This window comes from Palaemon carinicauda, chromosome 22 (assembly GCF_036898095.1).
Source record: "Palaemon carinicauda isolate YSFRI2023 chromosome 22, ASM3689809v2, whole genome shotgun sequence".
Lineage (NCBI taxonomy): Eukaryota > Metazoa > Arthropoda > Malacostraca > Decapoda > Palaemonidae > Palaemon > Palaemon carinicauda.
This window is the reverse complement of record NC_090746.1, coordinates 30,242,881-30,267,880: the sequence shown is the minus strand read 5'-3', so window position 1 is coordinate 30,267,880 and position 25,000 is coordinate 30,242,881. Positions and strand designations below refer to the sequence as shown.

The following is a 25,000-nucleotide window of genomic DNA, read 5'->3' as shown; positions in this document are numbered from 1 at the left end:
AATATCTAGATCAGGAATAAGAAATTTAATAGACCGCAAGTTCCTGTCCAACAACTTAAGATAAGAATCAGCAGCTGAAGACCAGGCAGGAAAACAATACTCGAAACAAGGTAAAATGAAAGAATTAAAACACTTCAGCATAGATGGATCACCAAAAATCTTGAAAAACACTCAATATGCCATTTTTTATGTGCAATTGAAGAAGACACAGGCCTAACGTGTTTCTCAAAAGTAAATTTGCTGTCGAGAATCACACCTAAAATTTTAAGAGTGTCATACAAAGTTAAAGAAATATTATCAATGCTGAGATCCGGATGTTAAGGAGTGGCTCCTTAACCTACTTACGATCATACTTACAGCTTTGTAGGATTCAACTTCATACCACAAAATTTGCACCATGCACTAATTTTAGCTAGATCTCTTATTAAGGGATCCAGCAACCCCAGATCTACACTCAGGAGAAGGAATTGATGCAAAGAGTAGAATCTGCATATGCAACAAGCTTGTTTTCTAGACCAAACAACATGTCATGTGTATATATTATGAAAAGTAATCGGCCAAGAACACTACCCTAAGGAACACCAGATACCACACTCCTATACTCACTATGGTGGCCATCAACAGCAGCTCTTCGCGATCTATTACTTAAGAATTCAAGACCAATCATACGAAGTTCCTGACCACAATCAAGGGATTTCTGTACACCATTGGAGATTGTAAGAAGGGCATCACACGTTCCAAGCCCTTAACGAAAACCAAAAAGCTAACTAGGGAACAGGCAATTACCTTCAGCAAACCTATTAAGACGTTTTGTTAAAAGACGTTAAAAAACTTAGATAATATGAGTTATGGAAATTGGGCGATAATCAGTTGGACTTGAGCTACCACAAACACATCTACATAGTGGAGTAACATTACCAACTCTCCAACAAGTGCTAAAACCTCATATACTTGCTAACTTGCGAAAAATAAGAGATAACTTTGTAGCTAAGAAATCTGCAGTCTTTATAAAAAGTAAAGGAAAAATGCCATTTGGATCTATACCTCCATAAACATCAAGGTCCATCAACAGAGCTTTAATTTCACGAGATCGAAAAGCTAAACTAGTTTAGCCTCAGGAAGACAGGAATGAGGAAGTTTGAGTGTCTCATTACTTTGCTTGCTGTCAAACAAGGGTTGCCTTTTCCTTTGGACAGTGAGTGACAGAGCCATCTGGTTTAAGTAAAGGAGGAACTGTTGTATCAACACCAAAGAGTGCACTTATGCTCCTGGGTTGTACCAGAAAGAGTTTCTTTTATCGTTAAATTGTATTCTTTTCCAGTTGAAGCATAAACTCTCTGAGCAAAAGTTCTAAGAGAAGTATAGTTATTCTAGGTCAAATCTGATCTGTTACCCTTCCAAAGATGATAGACCTCCTGCTTCTCCAAATAAGCATGTCTACAATCATCACTGAAACAGGTTTGTCCTTCACTCGGTACCTTAGCACACGAGGAGGTATACGCCTATCAATTATGTTGACTAGATTCTCATGCAAAGGGACAACAGGATCAACACTACTATACAATTGTGACCAATTTAAGCCCAAAAGAGCATGCAAAATCCCATTCCAGTCTGCTTGAGATTTCATATAAATCTTACATGAGTAAGATACATCAGGGACAGGCTGCTCAGTCTTCACTAATAATGAAATCAAGGCATGATCAGATGTACCCATGGAGAACCAACCTTACTTGTTATAATGCCAGAGGAGTCGGTGTATACGAGGTTCAAGCAGTTACCAGACCTGTGAATAGCTTCATTTATGATTTGCTCACGGCCTGATTCAGAGGCAAAACCTAAAGCTCTTAAGCCATGGCGATCGGTAGGAGAAACAGAATTTAACCACTCCCTATGGTGAGCACTGAAATCACCAAAGGCAAAAAAGGCCTTTCTATCATCTACTTGTATCTCAGCCATAATGGTAAGTAGACATTCGAAGATATAATCATCCATTTCTGGATTCTGGTAGATCGAACACAAATGGAAGTCGTTATGCCTGCCAAAAACTTTTATTACCTGCATCTCATGACATCCACATTAATAGCAGGACTTATGAGAAGCAGGGTACTCAGTCCTAATATACACCACCATTCCCCTGGCCCTAAGGATAGCATAGCATTTAAACATTATTGGCTTCTTAAAGCCAGTTATAAGGAGCTCAGAGGAGTGCCTCATATTAGAAACCAAAGTTTCTGAGCACAAAAGAATATCATACTGTCTGGACGCAACTGTAAGGTCTTTAATATTAGCATAAAGACCACAAATATTGAAATACAGTAAACGACATGACAAAATCTAGGACGCACTGGTCCCGGATTTTGCTCAATGTCTCCAGAGACCATAAGACTTAATGGTAATGAAAAAAGATACATCATACTTAAAAACCAAATTAACAAGAATGATTAGAACAATATGTACAGAAATATAAATAAAGTGATTGATCAAACCCATAGACTATAGAAAAAAAAGTCGGAAAACTGGTCAACATGGAGGAGCAGATACACCATGAAAGGCTAAATACTCTCCAGGATAGCCACTTCAACTGAAAGGAGGACAGTAAGGATGGTATTGAAAAGTAAAAGAATCATATAAGGAAAAGACAAACTCTTGATAAACCACCAGACATCTATGGCCTTTCTATTAGGCCTGCCCAACACCATTTCAAAAAACAAGGACGACAAAAATTTTTAAAAGGAGATAGAATATTGTGCCCGAGTGTACCCTCATGCAATAGAACTCTAACCCAAGACAGTGGAAGATCATGGTACACAGGCTATGGCACTACCTAAGACTAGAAAATAATGGTTAGATTTTGGAGTGTCCTCCTCCTAGAAGAGCTGCTTACCATGGCTACATAGTCTCTTCTACCATCATCAAGAGGAAAGCAGCCACTGACAATTACAGTACAGTAATTAGCCCCTTGATCGAAGAATAAGTGTTTGGCAATTTCAGTTTTGTTAGGTGTATGAGGAAAGACAAAGATGTATAAAGAATAGACCAGACAATTCGGTGTATGTGTAGGGGAAAAAAAGCCGTAACCAAAGAGAGGGATTCAATGTATTACTGGGATACCCTAAAAAGCGGGACCAAGGGACGGGACGGACCGGGACCACTGGGACGAACTAAAAGGCGGGACTTGCTATATTAAACGCGACATGGCGTGGACCAATGGGACCATTGTCAATTTATTGTAATAGGCCTAATTGTAATAGGCCTAATAAAAGGTTTAATAAAGAATTACAGTAAACATTTAAAGTCTAATAAATTTGTTAAATTGTGTTTAAGCCATATGTATCTAATTAATTAATTTTTTAAAAAAGTTACCCAATTGTCATAAAGTGAAAGTACCTACTTGCAAGTACCTAGTAACTGATATTAAAAAGATATATTTTGAATCAACGTAATTGTGATTGACTTAAAAGTGTAAAAACTCAATGGTAATTACATATCATCAAAACGTACATCGAACATGTACAAAGTCATTAAAGGTTATGTATTAATTACAATTCCTTCTGGTAGAAGTAGTATATTTATCAGGTCAGGTGAAAATGTTGTTAAATTGTTACTGCTACTACCATGAAGAACGTCTCTGTGAAGAACCCATATGGAATACCTAGGTAAGTTTTTTATTTAATACTATAATAAACTATGATGAGATTACATATTGCTGTGCTGTTTTAATGAGGCACCTTTCTTATGTAATAATATATTTTGCCTGTTTAAAGGGAGATACTAAATAGTTATATTTTATGTAAATTGAGAACACATTATGTTGTATCATCATATTGTTTGTTGTAATATAAAAAAAAAAAATTCAGTTCCCAGATATCAACGGCTTTCTGTGCACACTGCTAGTCCCAGAAATGAACAGCCATACAGAGGAATGGAATTATGATGAAATGGAATCAAGAACACCGCCAAATGCACAAATACACTACAATGGAAGTTACCACTGGGTCATGTCACTGCAAGGAAAGGATGGAAAAGTGTACCTTTTGGACAGCTTGTATAGCAAAGAAATATCAGCTTCAGTGCGGTTGTCTGCCATTTATGGATCAGGCAAGAAGACTTTACATGTGTATGTGCCCCATCTACAAAGACAGAAGCCTGATGCATTGGACTGTGGTGTCTTCGCTATTGCCTATAAGGTGGAATTTTGTGTTAATGGTTTCCTGAACTGGTTAAAAAATCATCAAACTGGACATTTAATATGGATCTAGCACGACAGCATTTAATAGATTGTATTGACAAGGAGGAATTCACACCTTTTCCAAAGAATGTTGTACAAGCCAAAGACTTCATTGTGGACATTTTTATAATAAATATAGACTGTCCCTGTGGTTTAGCCAACATCACTGCGATAGATGCCTTAAATGGTTTCACCAAGGATGTTCAAATGAAAAATAATTTTCTGGTGCAATATGGCTCTGTGTAAATTGTAAGTCAAAGAGACCTATAAAGGTTCCCCAAAAATAATAAACATTAAATATGCTTGTAATTAAAACTCTATTGTGTACATAATTTTAATAAAATAGTTATTTGCATCTACTGATTAGAAATATAGTAAAAATCATTTTCTGGTACAACAGAGACCTTTAAAGGTGCCAAAAAATTATAAACACTAAATATGCTTGTAATTAAAGCTCTATTGTAAACATAAGTGATAAAATTGTTATTTGCATCTATTGATTAAAAATATTGTAAAAATAATTTTCTGATGCCACATAGTCTGTGTAAATTGTAAAATTATTATACATTATAAGAATGTAATAAAGAAAAGCAATAAAGAAAAATTAATCATTCTATAGTGTCATTTTACCATCAATACAAGGCCATAGCAATCAGTATGTTGAACGTAATTACCTCACATTATAATAGACTATAGTGTTTGATACAAAATCTGCTATTTGAGCCTTTTATATGTCTCGTCCAGGTGGTCCCGGTCCGTCCCGTCCCTTGATCCCGCTTTTTAGGGTGTCCCTGTATTACTGTCTGGCCAGCCAAGGGATCCAATAACACTCTAGCGGTAGTATCTCAAAGGGTGGCTGGTACCCTGGCCAACCTACCTACCTACCTACCTTACAATACGACCAAAATATCTGTTTAATATCTAGTATCATACAAAATAGTTGATTGACCAGGATACACGATGAAGGCTTCCTCCGCAATATTGGAAGCTATGAGAAGACTAACGAAATATTGACGCCTAAAATATATGGTAAAAAGTTTTGATGGTCTGGGTCCCGTCTCAGTACGCAAGTGTTGTGCCTAATTCAAGCGGTAAAATACTTCCAAGCCATTGCTTACAGGAGAATGTTAATTCTAAACAAAAACTGTTCATTTGACGTACCAGTAGTCACAGAAGCACTGTGAAGAATATCGCCAACAAATCCAATAAAACTAACAACACTCGTAGAAAGTTTTAACTAGTAACATGCAACAGCAGCCATTATCTACACAATTCAAATAACGAAGTAACAGTTTACGGAGGAAAAAACTTTTCTAACGATACAAGGCTGTGAAGAAGTTATGGCCTTACCTTTCACGTTCGTAAAATAGCATCGTCAGAGAGAAAACCTAGAATCCCAATTGTTATTTTAGTTATTATCACTAATTGGTGACACTGATGTTAGGATTGTGCCTGCTGTGAAAAATTTGGGTGTACTGATGGATTGTAATTTGTCAATGAGGGATCAAATAGTGAACACAGTGAAAGTGTGTAACTATCACCTGAGAAACATAGCATTTATTAGAAATATTTAACAGAGGGCAGTACAAAAATTTTAGTGATGAGTCACGTAATAGCAAGGCTTGATTATTGCAATTCTCTGTACTATAAATTGCCCAATACACTACTCAGAAAGCTTCAAAATGTGCATAACCGGGCGGCTAGACTGACAAAAGGCATTAAATTTCGGGAGGGAATAACTGCTGCACTGATCGATCTACATTGGTTACCTGTTAAGGTTAGAATTGAATTTAAGATTTGTTTGTTGACTCACAAAGCACTTACAAGTGATAAGCCTAAATATCTTCGTGATTGCTTGGTCCCCTACCGTCAAGCTACTAGTGCTGCTGTATGAGTTAGAAATACTGATGACACATATAGACTATTCGAAATTAGTGTGAATCATGCAATAGGAGGAAGAACGTTTTTTTATGCTGCACCGAGACTCTTCAACGACCTTCCACATGATGTCAAGAATAGCAAAAATGTGGCAGCTTTCAAGAAAAACCTGAAGACTTATCTCTTTGGAAAGTGTTATAATAGTGATCTGAAAACTATTAAGCCTGAATACAAATGCTAGCGAATAACTGAAAAGATACAGAACAAAATATTAACAGGAAAGAAATTATTTTCACACACCAAGGCCCGCCTGAACAGACTCTTAGTGTCTGATGGAGGGCGAGAAATAAACCCCTAAAAGTAAAAGAAAAGTAAAGTAATTATCAAGCACGCGCAAGCACAATCAAACCGAGCAAATGAAAACACCGACGACCTATATTTCTGAGATCACAAAACTACAATACTACGGTCAAAATAAGCTCTTTGTCTTTCATCTCCTGTCGACAGTCGACTGGAAGCTAAAAGGTGACGCAACTCAATCAACACTCCAACACCATGTTAAGTAATGTAACTAACTGTACAGAGGTGATTGGGTATTCAACAGTTTAGCTATCAATTAGTGGTCCATTTATCTATTCAACAGTTTAGCTATCAATTAGTGGTCCATTTATCTATTCAACAGTTTAGCTATCAATTAGTGGTCCATTTTCAAACTAAGTCAAAGAGTGCATTGGACACAACTAATCACTGAAATAATATCATATTTCTGCTTATCAAAAGACAAAGCATACAAAGTGTACAGAATAAATTGTTGCAATATATGTAATCTCTGACAAATAATTAGCAAACACAACTGTTATTTTTATTTTTTTTTTATTTTTTTTTTTTTGGGGGGGGGTCTCATTCACGAATAATGGAGCAGCAGTAATTTTCTGAGGGGCCTCATTATTTGACACAATCTTGAATTAATTGGTAAATATCGTCGCTAACATTTTTTTTTGAGTCATATATCTCTTGGGCCTATTTATGAATTTATTATTGTCGTTTACGAATTTTAGCGTTTATTTTTTTTTTTTTAGAAAAATGTCAGGTACCTTTCATAGTCTATTTACACAAGTGTAGACAATTTTGAATACTCATATTATTTTGTCAACCAGTATAGCATTTGTGTAACTGTAAAAATAAAGTTATATGTATTTTTAAAAAATCCAAATTATTTTTCTTTACAACGCCAAAAGAAAGCAGACATCATTAGATGTTATTTTCCTGACAACGACGCAAGAAAAGATATATCCTGGTAAACAAAGTATCGTACATTTATCGGCAAGCTTGTGATTCATATACAGGTGTAAAATTAAATTGATTTCGCAGCTGTCAGCAAGGATATAAAAATCTCGAGCGGATAAGAAACAAGTGATATTATTTTTTTCTTCATATTCAGGAAACACGTCGAAAATTCACAACTATTAATGAAACAAAAATATTAGTTTAGTCATTTATATCACCAAAAGTGTCATATTTAAAAGCGGACAATGAATTTGGTCTTCAATCTTACTGCGATTACTAACCCAATTTAAAGGAAATGCACATTATCAATAAAACTGCACATATCGTACTTCATGACACGACCATCGAAAAGCCTGAGACAAACATTAGACTTTGACTCTTGAAATCTGGTCGAATGAGGATTGCATGACAAACTGTCGATAGCCTTCAGACACTTATCTTACCGAGGGACCCTAAAACTAATAATACAGAGCAAGCTAACCCACAAATAACAGAAATTGTTCCCTGCGCAAAAAAATACATGTAAGTTTTATTTCAACTTGGTGAAAAATTAACTTTACCTGTGATAAATTGAAGATTTGATCTTAATTATGGCCCGCCAATACATGTGTTGTAGTTCCACGACCTTATTCTATTTTTATAAAAAATGATTCACCAGTTTTCGACTTCATTGTGTTCAATGGATGACGCGTGCTGGATTAAAGATAAGCTAATTTAAAGTGATGTTGCTGTCCAACCTCTTTTAATTTTAACCTCAGTGTAACTGGGGGATTTCCCCTTTGTGGCACATGCCTCAACGCTGATTTTTTAGCCCAACTTCCATAAATCCTATCTGAATCTTAATCTACAGCCAATGCAGAAAAAGAATGCGATAGCGATCGGTTATTTTCAAAATAAGTGTCTTACAACGCTTTGCAAATTATCGCAAAAATGCACCTAAATTTCTAAAAGAAAAGATGCAATTAAATTTTCCCTTAAATAATAAAACACTGCATGGGAGCTAGTGGAGGAATAGACCGGCGAAATAGATAAAACCTGTCTGGTCAGAACTGAAATTGGCTAGATTACAATTTTTTAATTCATATGCTCCATAAATAAATTATCAAACGTGACTTCCTTGCAGTTTGGTATGTCTTTTATCTTTCTGCATGAAAATATCTGCTCTAAATACCCACCTAGGTCAACTTGTTATATGACAGAAATAATCAAAATGGTTTTTAAGATTAAGTCAATTAAAAATTAATCTGACATACTCCTATGAAAAAGTATACATTAATTTAACATCCTGATCATTATCACATTAAGCCTTGTGCCTTGACTTCAAGAGTACAACCAGCTTACTATTGTACTGTACAAAGGGAATGAATAACAGCAAAACTATTAAATATGGAGAGGAAAAAAAAAATCAAAGATAGCGGCAGTTACGGACTATACACCAGGACATATATCCGAATTATTTAAATTTATTCTACTGGTTTGTAACACAGCATCTAACTCATCACCCGTTAAATATGTTTTAATAATGGTTTCTACAGTGCCATCGAAGTGCCAAAGACAGACTCATCTGCTGTAGAGTTCAATACGTCTTCAAAATTTAATTTCAATTGTCCATCTAGGGTTACTGATCTTTAAAAGTACCTAAACAAAAGCTTTCCACACAAGTTTCGGTTAACAACGTTGAATTAATCTTTGATATATAAAATATAAAACCTAATAACAAAAGAAAAAGAGAAATAAGATAGAATAGTGTGTGTGTGTGAGTGTAGACTCAAGGGAGAGAACCCTAACCCAAGACAGTGGAAAACCATGGTACAGAGGCTATGGCACTACCCAAGACTAAGGAACAATGGTTTGATTTTGGTGTGTCCTTCTCCTAGAAGAGCTGCTTACCATAGCTAAAGAGTCTCTTATACCCTTACCAAGGGGAAAGTAGCTACTGAAAAATCACAGTGCAGTAGTTAACCCCTTAAGTGACGAAGAAATGCTGGGTAATTTCAGTGCTGTCAGGTGAATGAGGGCAGAGGAGAATGTGGAAAGACTAAGTGTGGGTAAAAGAAAAACGAGCCGTAATCAGAGAGAGAGAGGGGGATCCAATGTAGTACCGTCTGGCCAGTGAAAGGACCCAATAACTCGACGAGAGAGAGAGAGAGAGAGAGAGAGAGAGAGAGAGAGAGAGAGAGAGAGAGAGAGAGAGTATTAACGGTCAACGAACAAATAATTCATACTACACAAGGCTCCATACATAAATAATGATTCTTCTAAGAGGGTTTTCTTTACTTTAATGGCTGTTTTCCTGGTCCTTTCACCCATGGAAACCTTGCGCCCTACAGTACCTACAAGATTTGTTTGTCCTATACATTCTTAGGTATTTAAGAGTATAACGGTGAATTCCGCGTTGATTGTTAAATCCACTATATCGAAAAAAAATTAGAAAACAAGAAAATCTTCAATCTCTTGTTGAAGGCCTTAATATCTTAAGTCCTTCGAATGTCTCGTGGGCGCTTAATGTATACATTTGGGGCCGCATACTTGACATTTCTAGAACCTACAGCAGAAGTACACCTTGGCTCCAATAACTTGAAACCATCTGTAAGTATTCTCGTGTCGACACGATTTGTTGGCACATCGAACTACTTTGAAACAGTGAATTAAAAGCTTATATGTGTGTTTATCACTTCAACTGAGTGATTGAAAGGGTTAACATATATAAATTACTACTACTACTACTACTACTATTCTTATTCTTCTTATTCTTCTTATTCTTATTACTTGCTAAGCTAAAACCCTAGTTGGAAAAGCAGGATGATATATATTAAGCCCAAGGGCTCCAACAAGGATTATAGTCCAGTGAGGAAAAAAAAAATAAGGAAAAACTACGATAAGTTTAAGAGCAATAATAACATTAAAATAAATAATTCATATATAGATTATAAAACTATAAATGAATAAAGTAACAAAGAGATAAAGGAACAAACAAATTCTAAGATTTCATTGCAAATTATTTATTAATAATAATAATAATAATAATAATAATAATAATAATAATAATAATAATAATAATAATAATAATAATAAGCAACGTTCTTGTACATTCAATTAAAGCCCTATTATTCTGGCAGTAAGCAGCATTCGTATGGAAATTTAGACAATCGGTCGCTGAGTAAAACTTTAAATCTACGCGATTTGGCAGCTTTCGCCAAATGTCAGTGAAAAAAATGGCTTAGATGTTTTTGTAGAAGAGAAATCCATTTTACAATGGAAAACTTTGAAGGGGAATTTACAATCCCCGACTTGCACTATGGTAATAACATTTATTTAACATTTCTCAATTTTATCTTACCCTAAATGTTCTCTATGCTTCTAGCCTGAACCCAAGTGACATCATTTTAGAAGAAGATTTTCGTGTTGTTCTTTTTTTTCTTCCTTCATCAACACTCTCTAATATGATGTGCAAACTAAACGTAGTGTACTCAGTAACTTCTTATTCGTTGTTCAACTTTTCACCGTTAGCGGGCAACCTTATGATGCAATATGTAGCCAAGCAACAAATTTCTACACTATCATGAACAGCACAAGCCTAAAATCACACACAACAATTGCAGATTTTCGTCCCTATGGAACTAGACTTCTAAATCCCTGTGCCCTTTCATAACTCAAGGTTCAATGTATTTCTATTCAATACCACATCTATCCATCTTACTAAGCCATATGGTCAAATTTTCTATGCCTTTGCTATAAAATCATCATCTCTTTAACCTCAAGGTTTCGTCTTAAAATAAGATGCCTGTCATGTATGCGGCTGTCCCTATACGCTAGTGACTAGTCGACCTCGCGTCTACTTTTAAATTTCAGTTGCCTTAAGAATACGTCAAGGGCAGACTTTCGCTGTCGAAATTTTGTTAAATAACTGCAATGAGACTTCAAATTGTTACCAAGGAAAACTTCTCTTTCGCTTGGTGAAAGCTGATAACAAAACACCTGTATAGGACGATGAGCATTTACATATGTCATTATGAAAATATTTTTTACATATGGACGAAATCTTAGTATCTTTCGGGTGATGAGAAAAAGTGTGCAGGAAGAACACACAATAATAACAATGAAATCATCACGAAGCGGCACAACAACAGTAAAACGTTCCCAAGGATAAATTGTGAGAGGGCATATATTTGTTGCCTACGCCTGCCCTTACGCATGTTTACCCCCCCCCCCCTCTCTCTCTCTCTCTCTCTCTCTCTCTCTCTCTCTCTCTCTCTCTCTCTCTCTCTCAGTTTAGTATGTAGGTAGTTCATGCTATGATATTTCAGGTACCTTCCACCTTCTCCTTTGCAAGGATAACTCTTGAAGATGTTATCGTTTCGATTCTAAGCTCTTAGACTTGCACAACAGATGGTATTACTAAATCCACGAATAAAATTGTGAATATTTCTATAACACTTAAAGCCAGGTTTTTCTTTGCAAATTCATGATCTTATTAGGAAAATGTGATCTAGTTAGGCACCCATGAAAGAGAAATTGGGCTTCTTTTACGTTTGAAATTCAGTAAAAAACATTATGAATCAGTTCCTAGTCATGTACATTCCAGCCATTGATTGAGACTAACTCGATGTAAAAGAACAGGATAAATGTTAATGTGGTGATCTTTGTGGTCACTCTAACGTATCAAAAAATTAAGAATGTCATATTTCACTTCCTCTTCGTTATACTTTCGGGAATTGAAAAAAGGACATAAAGATGAAAAAAAAAATCGATAAGCAGCATGGCCTTCACAATATTGGTGTTTATCCTTCAATTTCTTTTTGAAAACGGCACTTCCCTTAAGTACGTAACCAAGACATCTCTCTCTCTCTCTCTCTCTCTCTCTCTCTCTCTCTCTCTCTCTCTCTCTCTCTCTCTCTCTCTCTCTCTCTCTCTCTCATGAATGAAATTTGAATGAAAATTATTAACACTGCTCTTTACTGTTAAGGTTTTTCAGAAATGCTGAACCTGAGATTTGAATCGACCTACAGTACTATGGTTTTATGTTACACAGCACTACCAAAGGAACATAGACTGAGTTTATCGTTAGACACCCATTTACTAAGAACTCACCTGAGCTCCTTAAAACTGGTTTTAAGAAGCCAATAATGTTGAAACGTGATGCCATCCCTAGGGCCAGGGGGATGGCAGTGTACATTAGGACCGAGTACTCTGCTTCTCATAAGTCGTACTATAAATGTGGATGTCATGAGATTCAGGTAACAAAAGTTTGTGGCAGGCATAACAACTTTTATTTGTGTTCGATCTACCGGAATCCAGACATGGATGATTCTACCTTCGATTGTCTTCTTACCATTATGACTAAGATACAAGAAGATGATAGAAAGGCTTCTTTTGTCTTTGTTGGTGATTTTAATGCTTACCATAGGGAGTGGTTAAGTTCTATCTCTCCTACCGATCGCCATAGCTTAAGAGCTTTAGACTTTGCCTCTGAATCAGGCTGTGAGCAAATCATAAATGAAGCTACTCACAGGTCTGGTAATTGCTTGGAACTCGTATACACCGACTCCCCTGGCGTTACAACTAGTAAGGTTGGTTCTCCAGTCGGGACATCTGATCATGCCGTGATTTCATTAGTAGTGAAGACTGAGCAGCCTGTCCCTGATATATCATACTCTTGTAAAATTTATATGAAATCCCAAGCAGACTGGAATGGGATTTTGCATGATCTTTTGTGCTTTAATTGGTCACAATCATATAGTAGTGTAGATCCTGTTGTCCCTTTGAATGAGGATCTAGTCAACATAATTGATAGGCGTATCCCTTCTCGTGAGCTAAGGTACCGAGTGAAGGAAAAACTGTGGTTCAATGATGAATGTAGACGTGCTTATTTGGAGAAGCAGGAGGCCTATCATCTTTGGAAGGGTAACAGATCAGATTTGACCTGGAACAAATATACTCAGCTTCGAGCTTTTGCTCAGAGAGTTTATGCCTCAACTGAAAAGGAGTACAATTTAACCATAAAAGAAACCCTTTCTGGTACAACTGAGGAACATAAATGGTGGTCTACCCTTAAATCTGCACTCTTTGGTGTAGATGCAACAGTTCCTCCTTTACTTCAACCAGATGGCTCAGTCACTCACTGTCCAAAGGAAAAGGCAACCCTTTTGGCTGATGTTTTTGACAGTAAACAGAGTAATGAAAAACTTGAACTTCCTCATTCATGTTTTCCTGCGGCTAAACTAACTTGTTTAGCATTTCGATCTCGTGAGATTAAAGCTCTGTTGATGGACCTTGATGCTTATGGAGGTGTAGACCCAAATGGTATTTTTCCTTTTTTTTTTTTTTTATAAAGACCAGATTTCTTAGCTCCAAAGTTATCTGTTATTTTGCGCAAGTTAGCAAGAAGAGGAGCTTTTAGCACTTGTTGGAGAATTGGTAATGTTACTCCTCTATGTAAATGTGTTTCTGGTAGCTCAAGTCCCACTGATTACCACCAATTTCCATGACTCCCATATTATCTAAAGTTTTTGAACGTCTTCTGGCAAAACGTCTTAATAGGTTTGCTGAAGGTAATCACCACTTCCCTAGTTTGCAATTTGGTTTTCGTAAAGGCCTTGGAGCATGTGATGCCCTTCTTACAATCTCCAATGCTTTACAGAAATCCCTTGATTGTGGTCAGGAAGTTCGTATGATTGGCCTTGATTTTAGTGCTGCCTTTGACCGTGTTAATCATGAGGACCTTGTTTTCAAACTCAAACAGTTGGGAGTGGGTGGGTCGTTTCTTAGCATTATTATTGATTTTTTAAGTAATAGATCTCAAAGGGTTGTTATTGATGGGCACCATAGTGAGGATAGGAATGTGATATCCGGTGTTCCACAGGGTAGTGTTCTTGGCCCATTACTTTTCATACTACATACACATGACATGTGGTTTGGCCTAGAAAACAAGCTTGTTGCATATGCAGATGATGCTACTCTCTTTGCATCAATTCCATCCCCTGAATGTAGATCTGGGGTTGGTGAATCCCTCAATAGAGATCTAGCAAAAATTAGGGCATGATGCAAATTATGGGGTATGAAGTTGAATCCTAACAAAACTCAAAGTATGATTGTAAGTAGGTCAAGGACGGTGGCTCCTCAACATCCGGATCTCAGTATTGATAATGTTTCTTCAAATTTGTATGACTTTTAAAATTTTAGGTGTGATTGTCGACAGCAAATTTACTTTTGAGAAACACATTAGGCCTGTGTCTTCTTCAATTGCACAAAAAATTGGCTTATTGAGAAAGCCTTACAAGATTTTCGGTGATCAATCTATTCTGAAGAAGTGTTTTAATTCTTTCATTCTGCCTTGTTTTGAGTATTGTTCTCCTGTCTGGTGTTCAGCTGCTGATTCTCATCTTAATTTGTTGGACAGAAACTTACGGTCTATTAAATTTTTTATTCCTAATCTAGATATTAATTTTTGGGCCGTCGTTCAATTAGTTCATTATGCATGTTACATAAGATTTTTCATAACTCTGACCATCCTTTACATTCAGATCTCCCTGGACAATTCTATCCTGTTCGTAATACTAGGCAGACAGTTAATTCTAATAGCCAGGCCTTCTCCATCATGAGGCTCAATACTACACAGTATTCTAGAAGTTTTATTCCAGCTGTTACCAAGTTGTAGAATGATCTTCCTAATCGGGTAGTTGAATCAGAAGAACTTCAAAAGTTCAAAGTTGGAGCAAATATTTTTATGTTGACCAGGCTGACATGAGTCTTTTTATAGTTTATATATGACATATCTGTTTTTGACGTTGTTAATATTTTATATAGGACATATCTGTTTTGACGCTGTTACTGTTTTTAGAATGATATATTGTTAATTTATTCTCATCATTTATTTATTTCCTTAATTCCTTTCCTCACTGGGCTATTTTCCCCTATTGGAGCCCTCGGACTTATAGCATCTTGCTTTTCCAAATAAGGTTGTAGCTTGGCTAATAATAATAATAATAATAATAATAATAATAATAATAATAATAATAATAATAATAATAATAATAATAATAATTTTGCATCTTAAAATATATTTTAGGATATCTAAAACTCTCAAATCCTATGCAGACTGAGACGAATCAATAATCTTTTATCGACTACAGTACAAGCAGTATGTTTATATCTCAAAAATCTGTAATTTAAGCATACATGGGCCTGTTTTGAGAAGTCTTTGGGGTTCACACGGTCGAAGACTTCGTCGAACGCGGTTCGACAGAGAAGCGTTTAAAATGATGGTAGAAAACGTTTGTCAAACCATTCGACGAGTCTGTTCTAACCTGACTTTTGTGTATGTGACTTCCCTGTCCACAAACCATATGCATTTATGACTGTCTGACACATTTTCGCACCGTTTGACAAGAAGGTTCGACGAATCGTTCGACGTTCTAAATCCCGCCTTTTAAAAGAATTATATTTAAGGCCCTGACTGAATCCTTAAAAACCCCAAAAGAGGAATAAAAAAGGCTCAGAACTAATTTATAGTACAAGGTGATAATAAAAGTTACGTCATTAACTGTGTGTGTTAATCGCTTGTAGTATAAACCAATCCAATTCAATTAACAGGGTAAAACGTATTTGAAAGTACAAATTCCGTTCGCTAGTTCATGAACATTGAAACAGTCATGCGTCATAGTTATCATAACTTACAATATTCCTGGTTTTACCAGGATCATTTACATAGTTTAATTCCTGAGATCTTATAACACTCAAATATTATACCTTCCCAAATTTCGAACGACACCCTTTTATTTTCGAACGAATTTTATCAATTCTGGTATGAAGCCTCAAAATGGTTCGCCAACTTAGCATAAGTCTTTAGGACTATATCTAGACCGCGGGAATAGGTACAGTTGAAGTAATACGTTCGCTGACTCACACTTACGTGGATGGACCCAGAGTACATATCTGTACTGACTATGGATGAGCCTAACCACGGCCACCTTGAGATGTTGCCTAACGCTCTCTCGACAGGAAGTGTCGATGACCATTATATATATATATATATATATATATATATATATATATATATATATATATATATATATATATGTGTGTGTGTGTGTGTGTGTGTGTGTGTGTGTGTGTGTGTGTGTCATTTATGCATTACAATATGTTCAAGTAGGCAACATAACCTTAAATCCATTACGGACAGCAGTCTATTAGAAGGGTAATTGTTTTCCAACTTAGCAGAATATAATTCAGATATTAATGTTAAGGTATATTTGGTAATAGGCTAATGACTCGTTATCAGCTATGGAAATAACACATCTGAATAAAATCACACTATATATACAGATGCAAGACTACTATCTAATAGGGTTTCCTTCGAAAAAAAAACTGTGATACCATCTAAACCCTCTAGTTTCTTTCCAACTGCCAGAACAAAAAGCCTTCTTGATATCGGTGATTCACCAAACCTCGCCTTGGGAATTAACTACTTTAAAGTGTCCCACTTTTTATTTGGTATCATCAGTCCTTCACGAAACAGCGAATAGAAAAAAAAATCTTACATGTTATTCCCCCAGGCCACCAATAAAAAATATTTTGAATAAGATGAAAAAATATGCATTTTTGAACGAAGTAGATTAACTAGTCTCGTTTAATGTAAGACTAAAACGATCCCACTCAGAAATTTTCAGTTTTCAAGAAATTGTAGATTCTTACTGTCTCATATTCTTTCTTCGATGTTTTTTTTTTCGGGATACATTCGGCAATATTACTCCAGATGCTCCGACTGAAAAAAAAAATAGGTATCTTTTGCCAATTAATATCAACCAATATCTTTAATAAAATTCCTTTTAAAATATATGAAATATACTTTTTTTTCTTCTGAATTAAACCTTATTGTCATTTGTAATCAATCTCAGTTTATGAATCAAGTATTCTTCTTTCTTTAGTTTTACGCCCTATACTTATATCAACAAAAACTGTCTAACACTGTGATTATTAATAAGATCCTACCCTCTAGATTAAGTTTAAAATACTTGAAATAAACACAACATTATTTATGAAAGGCTTTGATGAGAAAGAAAAAGGCTTTCGTTTGGCAACAGATGTAGCATGGCAACAACTACTGTTCATAAACTTGAATTTCTCTCTCTCTCTCTCTCTCTCTCTCTCTCTCTCTCTCTCTCTCTCTCTCTCTCTCTCTCTCTCTCTCTCTCTCTCTCTCTCTCAAAAAAAAAAAAAAAAAAAATAAAAAAAATAACACACACACACACACACTAAACAACAAACTAATTTGCCAAGGACACCTTTGGTTTTGGCTACGTACATACAAACATTATTGACATTGCAGGGTTTCGGGGCCGCGTCAGATTACTTTTTTTATTGATAAAAAAAAAGAGAAAAATGCAGTATTTCTCACTATCTAGGGACACCAGCTATTTGGGCTCCATTGATTTTGCATCAATTCTTTTCATACAACGAATAACTATACTAGTTCGAAAAAACTGAGCTATATATCCTTCCTTCAGTTTCGAAATCTTCAGTTTGAAGAGTTCTGATTATCGATAAATTACAAGAAAATACTTATCATTAAACGAAATAAATGCAGGCTGCACATACAGAAAACTACTGATACCTACATGAAATGCAAATTAAGCTATTTAAAAAGGAAGAATAAATAATAAACATGTATATCAATTATATATGGTCAAGAGGTTTACATATTATACAATAGTTATTGCATTTGACAAAATATTTGCTTCTCTTCAATGGATTGCTAAAACTCGTTTTAAAAGAAATAATAAACTTTTGACTGGCACTTAGACGTAAAAACAAACTTACGATTCAAGTTTTTTTTTTTTTTAATAAAATATTAAACTTTTAACTGGCACATAGCCGTAGAAAAACTTACGATTCGTTTTTATTTTTTTAATCAAGTTTAGTCGTCTTTGCACACTTGAAGATGCCAAGCGTACACATGTGGAGTAATTTTCAGGATAACATATATAGGCTAATTAAAATGATGGCTAAAAGTTAGGAAATATTACTGTCAATTAATTGCAAACTACTCTTACGAAAGATGATGGCAAATAATCGAAATAACTTACCCCTGACCGATTATATTTACTTTGAATAACAATCAAAATATTTACTAACAATGAAAACCAAACGTTAATAAAATATCAATTAGACAAACAAATAAAGGACCAAATGGTTACTTTCTCTTACTTAAGCACGCATGTATGAGCTTACAGAACACATGTGCTTTTTTACAGTATGTAGGAGTACTGAATCCCTAAGAAATGGTTCATTAAAAAGTAATACAGATTGTTTTATTTGCTGATATTATTATTATTACTACATAAGGTACAACCCTCGTTGGAAAAGCAACATGCTATAAGTCCAAAGGACAGGGAAAAAAAGCTCAGTGAGGAAAGGAAATAAGGAAATGAATAAACGATATAAGAAGTAATGAACAATTATAATAAAATATTCTAAAAATCTTACCAACATTAAAACAGATATTCTCTATACAAACTATATAAAAGATTTATGTTAGCCTGTTCAACATAAAAACATTTGCTGCAAGTTTGAACTTTTGAAGTTGTGCTGATTCAACTACCCGATTAGGAAGATCATTCCATAACTTGGTCACAGCTGGCATAAAACTTCTAGAGTACTGTGTAGTATTGAGCCTCATGATGGAGAAGGCCTGACTATTAGAATTAACTGCATGCCCAGTATTACGAACATGATGGAACTGGTCGGGAAGATCTGAATGTAAAGGATGGTCTGAATTATATAAAAAAAAAATATGCAACGTGCATAATGAACTAATTGAACGATGGTGCCAGAGATTAATATCTAGATCAGGAATAAGAAATTTAATAGACCGTAAGTTTCTGTTCAACAAATTAAGATGAGAATCAGCAGCTGAAGACCTGACAGGAAAACAATACGCGAAACAAGATAGAATGAAAGAATTAAAACCCTTTGTTACGATCCCGTAATAGTTTGTAAGAAATAATTCTTTCCAAAACTACTGTTTTGGGTTATTTCATATTCTTCAGATACCATAGTTCCCTAATCATATGTCAATATTACTGTTACAGCAGGTGACGTTGGAGGCGTGAGGTGTACTTCAGGCGGGACACGGAACTCTGCAGTAGACGAGAGTGGACGTTTGAATAGCTGTGCGTTGTGAGTGTGATTATGGCTATACTTCAGTGATCGTCCTGGGTATCGTGCATCGTTGGCTACGAAGGTAGCGAGTTTATTTAGAAAGCGCGCTTTGTGGAAGCTGAATGCTTCAATGGACTTGCACGGTATAGGTTCCCAGACGATATAGTTGATGAGGATTGGCCTCAATGAGGAAGTTAGCCCTGTTGACTGTTGGTAGCAACGATGTGTTATGTCCCTCTTGCAGATGTTCCCGTGGGGTGTCCCCCTGATCATTTGGATCAGTATTATTAATTACATAATACTTGCCTCACCTCTGTTTAAGAAACTGTAACTTACAGAATTTCATCAACTATTGTAACTTTCAATTGGATTGTTTGTAACTTTTTTCATTACTTCCTTTATACGTTTATGGGTTCTTTTTTTTGGTTAATAATTATTTAAAATGTTTTGGTATGTTTTATTATTCCACTTTAATGTCTCTGCTGAAGATCATTATTATTAAAGCTCAAGCTATATATGTATAAAGTGATAAAAGGTCAATAAATTAAATATGTTATGTGCCGGAATCTGTCGGCAATAAACTTTTAAGTATTTAAGAATTGGTCCGTAACATATTTTTGGCATCCTCAGCGGGATCTTCAGCATTGTCATTGAGTTGGATTGTATAATTAATGATAAAAACATGGAAATTGAAACTACTGACGATGCCGCTCGTTTTCTTAGTAGAGACAATTGGCGTAGTAAATTGTTTACTATTAAAAAGTCGGAACTGCTGGTTGTGTCGGATTATTTAGAGTTGGATTTTACGCTTAGTAGTACTAATAATGACATAAGGAAAGGTATTATAGCGCATCTTGTTCCGGATGGAGTGGACGTTGACTTCAAGCTTTTGGAAGAAGAAATCGACGAAGACTGTGAGGTAGTGAAGCTTCGACTGAAACTTGATTTGAAAAAACTCGAGTTTGAAGATGAACAGAACCGGCGTGAACATGAACTTAGTATGAAGCAGTTAGAAAATGAACAGCAGAAACGTGATCATGAGTTGGAGTTGGCCAGGCTGACGGGTTCCCAATCTCCCATTTCTGGTAATGAAGATTCCCGTATGTTGAAGTACGTACCAAAGTTTGACGAGAGTGACGTCATAGAATTTTTCATAGCTTTTGAGAAGGTAGCGGTAAATTTCAATTGGAGTGAGGATAAGTGGGCATTCATGGCTCAGACTGCTTTCTCCGGGAAGGCCCTAAAGGCTTGGGCTTCTCTGTCGTTAGAAGATAGTAAAGATTATGCTAAAGTGAAAGAAGCCATTTTAAGGATTTATGAGATGGTTCCTGAAGCCTACAGAGTAAAGTTTCGTGACAGTCGAAAATCCTCCAATCAAACTTTCGTGGAGTTTGCTCGTGAAATGGAGAAACATTTTGAAAATTGGTTGAGATCCAGCGATGTTAAGAGTGAGTATGCTAAATTGTGTCAGTTAATGTTATTGGAAAATTTTAAGCACAATTTGCCTAAAGACCTTTGCATTTTCTTAGATGAAAAGAAAATTGACAATTTAGCGAGTGCTGCTCGGTTAGCTGATGGGTATGTGATAACTCATAATAGTTATTCTAAGCCTGCTGCTAAAGGTAAATATAATACTTGTGAAACTGTTAAATTGCCTACAGGGGTTAACGTAACTGCTAATGATGGTAATCAATTTAAGAGTAGTCCTGCTTCTCCCCAAAAGCATTTTAAATCTAAGTACCAGGGCAGGGTAACTTGCTTTTGTTGTGGTAAAAATGGGCATATAGCTACTAAGTGTCCTAAAAGGGATTCTGCCATGCTCGTTAATAATAAACAGGAAGTGGATGACGACTTTAAGTGGTTTAAATCTCAAGGTAAAATCAGCACACTTGAAAGTTGGCAAGAGTGTCATAATGTCAATGTACTTAGAGATACAGGGTCTTCTCAATCTTTAATTCTACGGAAAGCCATTCCAGTGGGCAGTAATTGGTTGAATGAGCATAAACTTATTAAAGGTGTTTGAAACGAGTGGATATCTTGCCCGGTAGTTGAACTGTATTTTTTTTCAGACATTGTTGCCAGGGAGGCTAAGTTTGCGGTTGTTGATACTCTCCCCATACCTGAGGTTGATGTTGTTTTGGCAAATGATCTTGCTCAAGGTAAAGTAAGTTGTAATCCGACAGTTTTTGCCAATCCACAGGTGTTAGTACCTAAACCTGAAACTGTGCTTGTGACAACTAGGTCAGGCAAAAGTACCGACTTTGAAGTTGAGCATCCTGATTTGGAGAGTTTATTTAATGCAGATTCATTAGATCACGTAAGTAACAATAAATCTATTTGCTCTGAAAAAGTAATGAATTGGAATAGAGATGACTTAGTAAGGGTTCAAAATGAAGACATTGAGATTAAAAATATTAAAATTAAGTTGAAAGAGGGTAAAGGAGTAGATTATGAAGTGGATAATGAATTTCTCTATAAAGTAATTGTTCCTATTCGGAAACGAGAGGGAAATCTGTTGAAGCATAGGGTAATTGTTGTACCTTCTAAATTCAGAAATGGTATATTAAGAAAAGCTCATGATGATTTGTTTGCTGGTCACTTGGGTATTACTAAAACCTTTGATAGGGTTAGGAAAAATTTCTATTGGAAAGGTCTGAAAAGAGATGTCAAGAAATATTGTAAGACGTGTCACCAGTGCCAAATTTCTGGTAAGCCTAATATGGTAATTCCTAAGGCTCCCCTTTCTCCCATTCCTTCTTTAGGAGAACCCTTCGAGCATGTAGTCATTGATGTTGTGGGTCCCTTACCTCGTTCGAAAGTAGGGTCTGAGTACGTATTAACTATCATAGACAGGTTAACCAGATATCCCGAGGCTATCCCTCTTAAGTCCCAGAAAGCTAGGGTCATTGCCAAACATTTGATCAATTATTTTTCTAGGTTTGGTCTTCCTAAAACCATCCAGTCTGATCGTGGAACTAATTTTTTATCTAAACTATTGCTGCAGCAGTTTAAGAATTTTGGAATTGAACATAAACCTTCTACTCCATACCATCCGGAGTCACAGGGAATTGTAGAAAGATTCCACCAAACTTTGAAGGCAATGATTCGGAAGATGTGCAATGAAAAGGTTGGTTTGTGGGAAGAATATCTTCCTTATTTGTTGTTTGCAGTGCGGTCTATACCAAATGAGACAACAAATTTTGCTCCATTCAACTTGGTGTTTGTGCATAAAGTAAGAGGTCCATTAGACTTGTTAAGGGAAGTTTGGGAAGGTAATGGGCCGAGCGAAGTGAATATTGCTGATTTAATTACTGATGGTAAGGGCAAGCTTTACGAAATGTGGGAAATAGCAAAGAGTAATTTACTGAAGAGTCAAAGCAAGATTTAGTCTTTGTATGATTTAAAATCTAAGGAAAGGGTCTTTGTTCCTGGAGATAAAGTACTGGTTTTGTCACAGGGTGTAAGAGGTTCGTTACAGAATAAGTTTTTGGGACCCTTTGAAGTTCTAAGCAAAGTGAATGATTTTAATTACATTATTAAGCTTCCTGATCGTAATTTGCAATGTCATATTAACATGTTGAAAAAGTACTTTGAGCGAGAGAAAACAGTGGTTTTGTCTGTTTCAGAGGAGGTTAATTCGAAATGTGTAACTTCGGAGAAAGAATTTGCTTGGCCGGGTAATAATTCTGTTTTGTTACCTAATGTGTGTAGAAGTCCTATCCTGAGTACTAACCAAATTAATGGATTACTGAAAGTGTTAATGAAGTTTCCCGAGACTGTCAGAGATACACCAGGTAGGACCACTTTAGTACAGCACGATGTTGAATTAGAGAGTGAAACGTCAATTAAGCAAGCCCCTTATCGCTTAAATCCTGTTAAGAAAGAATTTGTTGAAAAGGAAATAAACTATTTGCTAACTAATAATTTAATTACACCCAGCAGCAGTTCGTGGAGCTCACCAATTGTAGTTGTTGCAAAGGAGAATGGACAAAGTCGATTATGCATTGATTATCGCAAGGTCAACAAAGCAACAAAGGCAGATTCTTTTCCTATTCCGAGTGTTGACGATTGCATTGATAAGGTAGGAAATTCAAAGTTCATTAAGAAAATTGATCTCCTAAAAGGATATTACCAGGTCCCTTTGAGTAATCGAGCAAAGGAGGTATCGGCGTTTGTGACAGCTGATGGTTTGTATCAATTCGAAGTGATGCCCTTTGGCATGCGGAACGCCGCTGCCACTTTTCAACGATTAATGGCCATGGTTACTCGGGGAATAAAAAATTGTGTTGTTTATATTGATGATATCATCGTTTATTCTAATGACTTTGAAACCCATCTGGTGATTTTGGAGGAATTGTTAACTGCTCTGTCCAATGCTGGTTTGGTGATTAATCTCAGCAAGTCTGTCTTTTGTGAAGCTACTGTAACCTTTTTGGGTCATGTAGTTGGGAAAGGTGAAGTACTTCCTAAAGAGGTTAATGTTGCAAAGATTAAAGAATTCCCTGTACCTTCATCAAAGAGAGAATTGCAGAGATTCTTAGGAATGGCTGGTTACTACAGCCGTTTCGTTGCTAATTATTCAGATGTTGTTGCACCTTTAACGAACTTGTTGAGAAAGCATTCCAAATTTGTGTGGGATGACAAATGTAAAGAGTCATTTGAAATAGTTAAATGTGTATTGACTTCTAGTCCTGTTCTCAGGGCACCAAACTTTGAACTTCCTTTTAGCCTTGCGGTAGATGCCTCGGATCAAGGGGTAGGTGCTGTTCTGCTGCAGGTGTGTGAGGATGGAGTAAGTCATCCGATTTCATATTTTTCTAAAAAATTGAATAAGCCTCAGGTTAAGTATTCAGTGATAGAAAAAGAGGCTCTTGCTCTTATATTAGCTCTTCTGCATTTCGAAGCATATATTAGTGCTCAGAGTGTTAAGTTATAGTATATACAGATCACAATCCACTGAAATATATCCAGCAGTTCAATAATAAAAATCGTAGACTTAACCGCTGGGCAATGTTTTTGCAGGATTATAATTTGGAAGTTATTCACATTCCTGGCAAAGATAACAATATACCAGATGCCCTGTCTAGAATGTAATGATGTTATCCCGCATGTTTGCTTTGTATATGTAATTAATCTGCTTGCTTTTCTATTGAGAATTTTGTGAGGTATCCTATGTTTTGTTTAGTCTGTAGATTGTATACTTTGCATGACTATTGTAAAGGAATTATTGTGTGCAACTTTGTTTTTCTTTGTGGAGATAAGGTTTGGAAAGAAATCTGCAGGTTATATTGCTACTAAGATTATTTGCTTGCTAGCATTCACTTTAATAAAATCAATGTGATTTTTTGTTAAGGGTGGGGGTGTTACGATCCCGTAATAGTTTGTAAGAAATAATTCTTTCCAAAACTACTGTTTTGGGTTATTTCATATTCTTCAGATACCATAGTT

The 25,000-nt window shown here is 35.8% G+C and overlaps 1 protein-coding gene across 11 annotated transcripts in view; it reads right to left on the bottom strand.

Moving 5' to 3' along the window:
* The window catches only part of LOC137616392 (defense protein l(2)34Fc-like), a 1,552,671-nt gene that overhangs the window by 682,918 nt on the left and 844,753 nt on the right, over positions 1–25,000 (bottom strand). The window contains exon 1 of one of the 11 annotated variants that reach the window (XM_068346095.1): positions 5,579–5,645. The exons of the other annotated variants lie outside the window; for them this stretch is intronic. Within the exon in view, the coding sequence (XP_068202196.1) occupies positions 5,579–5,601 (23 nt within the window). The 5' untranslated portion in view covers positions 5,602–5,645. Of the gene's footprint in view, positions 1–5,578; positions 5,646–25,000 lie in introns of those variants that run through there. 11 annotated transcript variants of the gene reach the window in all.